Source organism: Lytechinus pictus, chromosome 2 (genome assembly GCF_037042905.1).
Source record: "Lytechinus pictus isolate F3 Inbred chromosome 2, Lp3.0, whole genome shotgun sequence".
Taxonomy (NCBI): domain Eukaryota; kingdom Metazoa; phylum Echinodermata; class Echinoidea; order Temnopleuroida; family Toxopneustidae; genus Lytechinus; species Lytechinus pictus.
In genome coordinates this window covers 11,182,070-11,194,531 of record NC_087246.1, presented here as the reverse complement: position 1 = coordinate 11,194,531, position 12,462 = coordinate 11,182,070, and the positions used below count along the sequence as shown (strand labels likewise).

Genomic DNA, 12,462 nt, shown 5'->3' with positions numbered 1-12,462 from the left:
CAATTTATTTTATTTTCTGACATATGAGAAGATTTTCACGGCGATGCCATACAAATTTTTAATAAAATGCGTAAATCCCATTGGAACACGTGTACTGTAACAGAGCGATATGATGTTTTGACTGACCGCGATTTCAATGCGCGCAGTCAACCAAACCGTCGTATCGGCACTGGGCACTTCATTGACTTTGCACGTGAAAAGTGATACAACGTTTTGACTGATCTCGTGCATTGAAATCCCGGTCAGTCAAAACGTATCGCTTTTTCCCTATGGCGATTTTGTACAGGGAAATCTAAGTCGCTCAAACCAAAATTACAAGCATGTAGCTCTTTTGCCATATTTTCTCGGATCCTTAAAGATACCAATGTCAAGCAATTTTCTTGGTCTTTCCAACCATGTATTTTTCAAGCAATGAATATGTTGTAAGGCTGGGGAACTAAGTGAAAATTATAGTAAACTTTGAAGTCGATTTTCTCTGAAATGGGTTTGCACCGTTGTATGTGTGATTCGACGGTTCGGATGAACGATTCAGATGACCGCCGACAATATGATGGATTACATGTAGCTTCATACTTAGTCCAAGTATGCATAAGAGTGGAAATAATATTAGGAGATTTAGGGTCACCATGTTATAGGTAGAAATGTCTTTGTTTTGACATTTAAGAAATCAGGTGTGTAACACCTTTCCGGTCTTGCCATTAAGGGAGGCATGAATTTTCATTTTAAGCAATCATGAATCCATTATATTGTATTATATTGATTATTTATAGCAAGTAGAATGTTAAATCATTATTGATATCTGATGACTAATATACTGCTTGTAGGTGTGATCAATATTTATATTGATTGCCAATATTCCTGCGATGGACTCTGTTTTAGCAAACAATTTAATGATATAAAATCTTTTTTCTTATTTCCTTCCAGTAACAGAAATGGGAAGCAAGTCTTGTCTGAAGGGCAAATTTCATTTGGTGTTACTCCCAAATCCTTAGCAGCCAAAGAGCAACATACAGCAGTGAGAAGAGAGAACGGAGACGGAATGGAAACAGAAGATGCATCCCATGTAGCGTTGCTTAGCGACCACACCAAGAGTACTCAGGAGGAAGAGGAGAAAATGGACACTATGGAATCAGAAACAAAAGTTGTTTTCACGGCGGGTGATGCGGACGACGACGATGATGACGATGACGTGACCCTGTCAGAATCCACGCCGAACTTTCAATCATGGCAGCAGCACCACGAGCTGGTGCGAGGTCGTCCATACCTGGCGTTGGACACTAGGATACGATCCCACAGCCAGTCAGAGGTGGAGGACTGTACATACCACCATGGGGTGCGACCTGTTAGCAGTGCCATGCCCATCGTGGATGTCACTGGTAGGCCCTTGAGCTGTGGGCCACGTGACATAACATCAACCAGTCCACGAGGAAGAATAGTTGTTAAAAGTATCAGTGCCGATAATCCCACCCAGATCCTTTCGTCACAAATGCTGTCTGTCCCCAACGGATCATCTTCAAGTGCTCCAAAGCAAGTGCCTGTATCGCGGCGGATCTACCCGTCGTTGCCCTACTCCCCTTATGGTTCACCGTCTGGATCCCCATGTGCCTCACCCCGCACCAAACGGCCACCTACCAAGGAGTCCAGAACCATCTCCATCCTAGACAAATTGGTTAGTATCTTGTACCTTCCTCACTCAAACTTCTCAGGACAAATTTGTCAATTGGATATCATCATAACCAGATAGACATGGTCTTCTGACACATATTAAGCTAGAGCTATTTCCAGTGCCACTGATAGCTTTAATTCAGCTGAAAACATTTTACCTTTTGAGTCCTCAGACTTCCTCTTTTAAAATTTATATTGTTTGTATATTGCACGGCCTCTCTGAAAACCAGCCATTGGCTGATCGAGGGCTTTTTACCGTGTTTAAATAAAATATATCAAATCAAATCAAAATTCATCCTTAGTGGCCTCAACATGTTTAGAGTGCTTAATATGCCAAAGAATAAAGAACAAGTTCTTTATATTTTTTTTGAAATTCTAAAGCAACTTCATAAAAAAAAAAAAAGATTTTCATGCATTTGTGATCTAAAGTAGATGTGAAAGTGTTAATACATTTTTTTTTAAATATGAAAGATTTTTTTTATAGAAGTGGTAGTATTATAACTTTATATCCTGATTATGTTTTAGAATATGACATTTTCATTCAATTTAGGGGATTCCATGTTTGTTAAAAGAAATGTTCAACAATTTGTTTTTTAAAGATGATGCTTGTTCTTAATTGTTTTCTTTTAAGGTGATGTTTGTTCTCAATTGTTTTTTTCAAGTGTTGTTCTGTCTAATCCAATACCTGTAAAATCGTTTAATGAAATGCAAGTGTCTTATGGACAGTTTTTGTTGAAATCATATGAGTTTTTCAATTGTTTTTATTACTTTATCTGTCAATGTATTAAAAAAAAAACATGAAACAGTTCTTAAATGCAGTAGTTTTTCTCCCATGGTCTTCTGCACCCACCCCTTGGTTTTATCCACTCAATAGTTCCCAGGCTTAGGCAAACAATTAATTTCACCTCTGCCTTGAGACAAACTAGATTTGAGAAATTTCTCCTAGAGTGCCCAACCAATTTCTATTTCGGGTAGGTCTCAGGTGGGACCTTGTCAACACTGTAGTACATGGCATTGAAATAACTTCCTCTATGGTTGGACCCATTATAGTGCATGCACACAAAATAATTCTTACCCAAAACTATTTTTTAAAGAAAAATTGTAAAGGAATCTATTACCTTATACAAAGGCATCACTTGCAAAAGTTACTCTTGTTCATTCGGATGATTTTTTTTTTTGCAAAGACTGGTGCAAAATATTAGAGTCTTTCTCACATATGTTGCAAATTTTGCATGATAAACCTTGTGTTGTCATATTTCTATTAACTCTTTGTATGCCATTATTGCACATATAGGCACCATGTTATACACTTAAGTACCATAAAGCTACAATATTTATGGGATGTTTGAGTTTAAAATGCAGCCTGTCATTCAAATCTAGTTGTGAACCCTATTCTACAAAGCTTAATTGATAGAATTTTGTACAAATAAAGAAATTGTGGTGGTGTAAACAGGGGCTGTTTCAAGATAGTGTGTTGTCTTGCTTGCTCTCCGTCTATGTGTGTTTGTCTGTTTTGATACATGTCTATTGTGTTCTGGCTGTTTCCTATCATGTCCTTACGTCTCTCTTTGTGACATGCTTTCAAAGTGTGGTATAATTTTGAAATGAACCATGCAATACATCCTTTGCAGATCTGCATTCATTCTGCTTTTATTTTTCTTGTTTATTTATTTGTATGACTGATCATTCCCCTTAAAGTGATTACCCTGGATTCAACTTCCTTTCTGAGATTTAAAAAAATTCTGTAGAAAAGGAATAGATGTGATTATTTTTATTTTGTGTATAACATACAATAAAACTGGAATCTCTGCTGTGATATATAATATATCTTACACTGGAAGAACACCCCAGACTTGTTCAACACCTTCGTAATCTAGAATAACAGTCTCCTTTCTTCTTTCTCTCATTGTCTTGAAATGTTACCAGAACTATGTGCAGCTGAATCAGTACCACTTGAAAGATGAGATCGGCAAGGGTTCTTATGGAGTAGTAAAGCTGGCCTATAACGAGGAAGACGATACACACTATGTAAGTAAAACAAATACACAACTCTGAATATTTCCTCCATTAAAGGGGGCACTTACATTCAATTGGCCTGAAAAGCCCTCCAGTCAAGCTTTTAGACAGGGTATCAGAAGTGGATGTCCTAATTGAGAAATCGGAGGGGGGGGGGGGCTGGAGGAGTTCTCATAGCCTTAGAGGATGTTGCAGGAAAGTTACTAGCAATCAGTCTCAAATGACGTTTGTACATTTTCAATTGATAGATCAAAATTGCAGAAAACAAGGTTATTTGGGCTTCTAACATAACAGCTCTTTATTAGTACTCTGTATCATTCTTTATTTTTATTGAATCAATACATTTTCTCTTGCAACAATTTTTCCAATGGAAATCTGCTCTCAGCTGTAGGTCACACTTACATGTAAAATATATAGTAACTCTAATCCTTAACCTCACTTTATTCTGAAATGAAACTTCACAACAACCCTATAGTTCCCCTATTATCTGTAGAGATATAAGACAGAAGCTATTGCTGGGAAAGCTTTAATGAACTATTAAAAAGTAATTCAATACTAATTTTCACTTCCCTTGTAAGATTTTTATCATTTGGAATGATGAGATCGAACAAGGGCATGAATGGTTTCCTTTAGTTTTGATTTAATTTTTGTTTACCTGTGGATGTGCACAAAATATTATGTTATGATCCAAATTACTGTGAAGTAAATTAGTTCTGATGTTCTTTTGCATCTACATGTAAATAGTAGAATAAAATTGTTGAATAAATTTGGAAGAAATGATATTTAATACACCACAATGTCAATATCACTTAAATATTTAAAGTATTCCATAAGTTGGTGATATAAAGAAACTTGAATAAACTTTCTTATCTACGGTATGACTTTTCCCCAATCTCCTTTTAATATTGCCACTCATTTTTTAAAAGAGCTGTGTTATCAGCAGACCTTTCCTTTAAGTATATTCATAAAAATGAGTATCCGGTGCAACATAGAATGCGGTCAAGTGTCCGCGATAGGCCGACATGCCCTTTCTCTCAGGAGCATTTCATGTGTAATTAGCTAATTGCAAATTGTCTGTCAATGCCAAATAAGGCTCACTTAACTAATGGCACCTTCTTTGCTTTCCAATATCACCCTGTTCACATGTGAAAGAAAAATTGTTGGCTTTGTCTAAAAACCCTTGTTTTGCCTGCTGTACATACATGTAGAGGTTGAAATAATTGTATAGCAAATAAAGTGCAATATTAATGTAACTTTGTTTATTTGAATGTTTTTTTAGGATGGTGTTTATCATTTATTTTATTTTTATTCACCTAGTACAATTTTTATATAAAACTGTACAAAGATCACATTAACATTTATAGATAAAAAAGCTTAATACAAGTATCACAACAACACAACAGGGGGGGGGGGGGTAACATGGTTGGTAGGAAATAGTAATTGTTACTTTGAGAATTCTGCTTGTTATTCTACAAAGAATGTTAAAGCAGGGGTAATAATATGCAGCACTTATGTGTATTTAGGATCTACATGTATTTATTTTTATCATTATTATTCATGAAATTGATAAATCATGCTAACTTAAATCATATACCCTATCCAAATTTGTCATTTTTTTATTTATGATACAAGCTTAGTTGTGAAGCAATTATACTTTTGGAAAAAATGATTAGTTATGATTGAATAAAAAAAAGTTTATGAATGAACTGTAAATTAAGTGTGGAATAATCCTGAAACATTGCTCAGTTATATGTTCATGAATTTGTATGTATTCATGGCATCAGAAATAGTGTGCAAAACTTTAGGTCATTACCAGCTGTATTCGCAATGTGAGACTTGCTGGGAACAATAATATGTTTTATATTCTGTTATGGATTGAAAAAGTGACCACAACTTCTGGATTTTAGGTATGTATCTTGGTCTTTCTCTTTTCAGGCAATGAAAATCCTATCCAAGAAGAAACTTATCAAGAAAGGAGGATTTGCAAGTGAGTAGACGGGTATAGGCTTAAAATGATGGTGGTTCTGATGATGAGAGAGAGATTATAAGATCATGGTGATGTTGATGATGATGAGGAGGAGGAGAGAGTGGTGATTGCAATGACAATGACAATAATAATAATATAGGTATATTTACCCAGGGTAGCCACTTCAGTTTCGAAAACTGTTCTACCAGCGGGCCCTGCTATTATTATTGATGGTAGTGACATCAGGCTGAATGAAAATAGCCTTAAATAACTTTGCCACCGTTTAGAATCTCTTTCTGAGGACAAATGCACGAAAGAGTGAACATTTGATGCAAGCCTTTATGTTGACAAGGGCATACAGATGCAGTAACTAGTTATTCAGTAGTTTTTTTTATTTAAGTCATTTTTGTAAACAAAATATTTTGGTGCTGAATATATTTTAAAATTGTTTATCTCCATGCCCTATCTATCTCTCTCTCCCTCCCTCTCTCTTTAGCCCTGTACACATTCCTGTATCTCTTATTATTTTTTGTTATAACCTATGCATATAGGTTATTTAAAAATTTTGGCTGTCCAATCTTCAGAATTATAGGAAGCAGTTAATGTCTGGCTTTAAGACAGGTGGATTATCATTCTAAAGCCCCACATGTCTGTGTGATGTCATGTCTATTTGATAAGCAAGAGTCAGAATGCTTGCCAAGTTGGCTGAAAGTGAAATTGACGAATTGAGGGATGTTCACTGTGGATTAACATTAATCTCAAACTTAGTCAAGGGAAACTCTTATTCAGTGTCTTGATATATTGATTGACACACCTTTCTGCCACTAATTACATGTCCTTATAAGAAATAGTGTTCAGTTATGGCATGACGCATTGTAAATCCACAAATAGTGTGCGTCATATTTGACAAGTCTTTAGACAATACCTTTAATTTTTATACTTTTGTTTTTCTGGTTCAAGAACATTAATTCTTGAAAATGAAATGTTTTGACAGTTACATAACACATTCTTCTTCAGATCTCCAACAATGCCATAAATTGTTTGTTCATATAAAGATGATGTATCTCAGCACATAATTTCCACATGTGATCAGCCAATCAGGCAGTGCATTTAAGGGTCAAACACCAGTGCTATTCATTATGGCTTTTAAATGTTAAAAGAGTTTACATTAACAAAAATGTAGAATCATAATGACTGCATTCTCATAAATTTCCGAGATATAAGGCAAAGATAATATGATTTAACATGTATGTATTTTGATTGATGGGGATATATCCAAATGAGAACAAAGTTTCAGTGAATCAAAGAACATGTAGGAATATTCATTCATAGAAACAATAAAATTCCTTTCTTTCTGTTATACCTACATGTATTTGCCCCCAAGAATTTTTTTAGATGCTTGGATATATAACTAAATTTGCATGAGAATTTCAAAGCAGAAAATGCTATAATGAAAATGTGAATAGAATGCAAAGGGGCTGTAATGGTGACACTCAAACACCCATTCTCTACATATGTTTTTGTTTTCAAAGTTCAAATCATGCCTTTGTAGATAGGACCCTAGGTTCAATTCACACATGTGAACAGCGCCTGCAGAGATTGAAATGCACAAGCCGCTCACTCGCACTCGGCCACTTATCGCCAGTCTGAGAATGTGACAGAGAGGATCTGTGTGTCTATGTGATTGGGCATGTGGCCAACCGATTAGGGATGTGTCACACATAATTCCATCTGAGATAGGGCCCCCATCCAGGCTCTGCCCTCTGATAACCCTCAATTGGTGTTAACCTTCACCATCACCAGTAGGAGAGGTCTTTCAAGGGACACTGGGGATACCCTTGACCAAGGATCTCTCTCTCTCTCTGCATTGGATATTAGACTCCTTAAACACGAACCATAGATTAAATACAATGGTGGGCTGATAGCTGAAAATAGTTCAGTATGGTTTTTAAGATCAAGAATGGCTCGAGGTTGTAGATGACATTTATTATCTTGTTGAAGAAGTAACATTCATTTAGAGGTGCAGTTCATTTTATGTCATGAATCTGTGATGTGTAAATTAAAGGATCCACAATCATATAAATCTAAAACATATTGCTTCATTCCATCCTTATTCTTCCAACTTCACTTTCTTCTGAACATAATCAGATGTCAAATATTTGTTTTACAACTACATGAATACTTTAATTTGTATCCTTAAATGGATTTAAACAACTGAACTCTTATTTCATCGACAAAGAAGATGTTTTTGGAATGCTCCTTCTCCCTCAAAAAGAAAAAGAAAGTAAAGAAACTGTTTTTATGTCCCAACTCCCCATTGTGAAAAGTTAAGTTTTGTCATCTTTAATATATCAATGCCTTCTTCACTCCAAACTCTTAATCAAACATCATTTTTACCATCTTCACCTCTTCCAAATCAAACCCAACCCTCCTCTTACCCCAGCACACTCGCTATCTCCATCATCCTACAATAATTAAATTAAACAAAATCATCCCAAGTATTTGAGCCTTTGCCATCTCTATCGACTCCTAGTGAGAAAAAGCTTCCCGAAGTCACCAAGAGAGAGAGAGAGAGAGAGAGAGGTTGGCATTTAGCTTTTGCCAGTGATCTCATTCACAAGATCAAATCATAACGAAAATTTATAAAAATTAATGTAAGCTTGTTGAAATTCAGGAGACTCACTGATATAAGTATGAATTTCAATTGGTGAATAATAGATTCTCAAAGGCTTTGATTAACTTGAAGAAATTACCAATTGTCATCAGACAATGAATAACTTATATATAGATCAGAAATTTCTTTTGCTTTGTAAGAGGTTTTTTTCTTCTTTTTGTTTTGTTATGAGTGTATTCCAGCTATTCCTTACACTTTTTTTACACATTTTTTGTTGTTGAATCGATATATTCAATTTAGGATGGACAGAACAATAAGAACAGTTTGATTGTTTATTATTGTTCGTCTAATACATGGAAAGAGGAATGTTATTATCTAGGTACTAGAAATTCAGATAAAACAACAATCATATGATAATAAGAAAACTTTAAAGATGATAGACGGCTTCACCTTCAAACATTTGTTGTTTTGATAAAACACATTACTGGTATAGATGTGTTGATTCCACACTTTCCCCTTTCTCTGCACATCCTTGCTTACATTTTCTCCTATGTACAACCCTGCTCTTTGAAATGAATTCAGAATCCCTTTTTAATTTGTTGTTTCATAATACACTGTTGATGCTCTTTGCTCTAGTTATCCACTGAACTTCCTGTCATAATTTGTCTGCGCATGCATGCCCACTTGGTTGTGGCTTTATGTAGGAGGGAGATTCGGGGATAACTCTTAAAATCATTGCATTGCCCGGCTTTGACCTTCCGTGCCTTGGAAGCATGCAAGCGGGATAGAAATCCACACTGTGATGTCCATATTCATGGATATTTGCCCAGTGAGGCAAGTGTGAGCCTGCAAAGGTAATGTGTGCCAAATTGAATTTGGGTCCGTAATCTTGCCCTCCGTGCATGTCATTCCAAATGTGGGTGATAAACTGTGCTCCTGTATTCTGCCGAATCTGTGTGGATGGATGGTGTGTAGAAGTCATCTCATGTCCTGAGCGAGCGAGAGAGAGGAAGAGAGACGGCGGAGGAGAAACGGGACATGAGGGTGTGTGTGAGAGAGAGATAGTGATATCGATAGAGAAAAGAGGCGTGAGGGAAGGGATCGATGGTAAGGGGGGCGATAGTGGGGGACAAGGAACTAGACACAGATATGGAGTACAAAATCTTGAGGCATTGGAGGAAACAATAATAATAGTGATGATAATTATGTGACTTATAAGTGCCAAATCCACTCAAAATGCCTAAAGTAGTCAAATGAAAAGGAAAAGGTTTTGAAAGACCCCCACAGAGATACAACGCATGAGCAAAGATCTTTCCTCCCAAGTTTTGACAACTTTGGGCATTACGAGGGAACTAAAATTGACGAGCTTTGGTATGTAATAATTGACCAAAAAAAGGTTGTACTGGGATGATGATCCATGCAATGAAAAGTAAACAACCAAATTTGAAAATTATCTAATCAGAGGCTTGTAACACAAATCTTAGCAATGATTTTTCTACGATTGATTCCATTAGCTACAATGTACTATCAATCGTGAAAATCAAGCGTACAATTCATCGCTAACCGTGTTGTAAACTGAGGGAGTAAAAACATACAGGTAAAGAGCTAGAGGAAGGGAAATGTAGAGAAAGGGGAGGGAAAGACCAAAAGTGATGTTGAATGAGAAGAAGATCGGAGGGAGAGAGAGAGAGAGAAAAAAAGAGGTATGGTAGTGACAGTGGGATGGGATGCTTTGAGTGTTATCTCTTTAGTTCTAGAGGTTCTATTTTAGGATTTAAAAACACTTCTTATAAGAGCATTAGAGGAAAGGAAACGGGGATAGAGATGGAAATAAGGGTCAAATGGAATGTAATAGAGGGGAAGGAAAGGGGCAGTGATAGAGAAGAGGAAGAGAACAAGAGGACAGAAATGTAAGTCATTAAAGAGAGAGAGAGAGAGAGAGAGAAGATAAAGGGAGAAAGAAGATAAAAGAGTAAAAAAATCAATAAAAGGGTATTATGTAAAAAGGGAAAGAGAAAAACTGTATGAAGGCAAAGTCAGGTAAGAGAAACAGAGAGAGAGAAAGAAAGAAAAGAAAAAAAATCAAATTTTCAACTAGACAGAGACAGAGAGAGAGAGATAGAGAGAAAGATAAAAATAAAGAAGTTCAATTCTCACTTGGAATTTCATAAAGACGAAGCTGGATTCTTGAAACCAAGTTTAGAAGAGGATACATGATATGATTTGCATAACTGACACCAATTGATTGTCCAACTTATTGAGATTTTATAACATTTCAGAATAACATTGGGTAGATGACAAGCTACAATAGACCTATTACAAGATCCACATAAAGAAAAAAACAACACATTATTACAAATCATTTCTTTTCAACCTGATACACTTAACTGACCATTTTGCATTTCATTGTGCTTTCATGAAGTGGCTGTGAGCAGATTATTTGCAGCATCCATTAATTGATCTTTGCCTTTAATACCAGAAGGGCACATGGGGCACTGCTGATCCATAATTTGCAGAAGGTGTTAAGTTGTCTGTTTGGCTTGTCTGTTGACATTTTGATGATGGATGTGACTGTCAGTGATAACAGACTTTGAGCTCAGTCACATGACCATTACACACAATGTGATGGCAGAATTAAAGGGACCAATCAATTTGGGATCAATAGACCAGTTTGTAGTTACTTCATGGGCAATTTTGGTCAAATGACCTTTCATTTCTTTTAAGATATTACGTAAGCATGCCTAACATAGCAGTATGAAGAAATTGAATAGACTAGGTGACTAGAATAGCACACCAATGAACACTCTATGAAGGTATTGTTGCATTTTTACTTTGAATGCATTTTATAGCACGTTGTACAATGTACTTGACGTTGTACAATGTACTTGGCAAACTGAAATACCAGTCGTTTGTTGACGCATTGTTTTTTGGGGGGATATAAATGAAAAACACGATGCAAAAGAATTTATGAATAATCAAGACATCAAAGTTGGTGCTTATCTCATTAAATTTTAAATCACCATGTCACCTAAGTACCAATGACCTTCCTCTGATCATGTGCAGAGTGGAACTACGAACTGGCTTATATGATGTGTTATATAATTATCAGTTTATTTATATAGACGATTATACTTTTTTTTGCATGAAAGTGATACTTGTCGTATAAAGCTTGTAGGGTAATCTGAATTCTTTTCTGGAATTTTCTTGGATAGGTTCTTGGAATCTTTAGTGAAGTATATATTTGTGGTATAAATAAACATAGTGAAACTTAAAATCAGACACTTTTTAACGATTGACAATATTTAATCAAATTAATTAGGTGTCAGTTTCACAGTGTGAAGGCAATGATGGTACAAGTTGGTCTTTATTTCTATTTTATTAGGATAATTTTCTGAAGTTGATGAAGTGTAAAGAAGGTGTAAAAATAAGAAAAAAACAATCCTATAACAAAATCTCTTACTTTGATGAGTATGAGTATTATAATATTTTATGTCTGAGGTATTTTGGTTTTACAATTTTGTTTGTTTTATATATATTCCTGCTACATGTAGTTGTACCATTTGTATTTTACGATAATGATATACTTCAGGCATGAGAATTATCCGATTTTTTCCCATCAAAATCTGTGGTCGCCGAGTTTGATGTGAATGTGATATAATATCTGGGGGGTAGCGAGTCACCGCGAGGCTGAATCCTTACCGGGCCGCGCCGGCGGGGAACGCACTGATATGATCGATCCGTTGCTGGCTACGCTAGCTCAAGCAGCAACACGCACGGAGCGCAAGACTGCACCGCGCACTACTACTACTTCGGTCGCACCACTGACATGAACGATGCGAGCGAAAATCGTGCGGTGGCTTTAATTCAGTCTCTAGTATCAAAATGGCGGCATCCACACCGAAGTTCGTTGATCGCGATGGGGGAAAAGCGGACCCGAAAGAGATAGATAAATCCGTCAAAAATAGATGGAACTGGTCGTGGTGTGACCATATAATTTTGGAAGGCACTTCTGATCAACATTTGGCCGGGGATTGTTTTCGTAAGCTGTACAATCCCGGTGAAGCTTGGTGCTTATGGTGCAATGACAGCATAAGGTATGGCAACAGAGGTCTTAAAACACTGCGTCAGCATGCCACTGGAGACAAACACAATTGGTACTCCAGAATGGCTTCCTATACCCCCTTTAAATGCTAAAACCCAG

General features: G+C 36.3%; 1 protein-coding gene across 4 annotated transcripts in view; it reads left to right on the top strand.

The window, feature by feature from the left end:
* The window catches only part of LOC129253556 (calcium/calmodulin-dependent protein kinase kinase 2-like), a 48,897-nt gene that overhangs the window by 16,903 nt on the left and 19,532 nt on the right, over nt 1-12,462 (top strand). For 2 of the 4 annotated variants that reach the window (XM_064109352.1, XM_064109361.1), the window contains 3 exons: nt 931-1,669; nt 3,592-3,693; nt 5,617-5,668. In XM_064109352.1, coding sequence (XP_063965422.1) covers nt 931-1,669; nt 3,592-3,693; nt 5,617-5,668 — 893 coding nt within the window. Of the gene's footprint in view, nt 1-924; nt 1,670-3,591; nt 3,694-5,616; nt 5,669-12,462 lie in introns of all 4 variants that reach the window. The other 2 variants (XM_064109345.1, XM_054891988.2) reach the window with 1 other exon arrangement.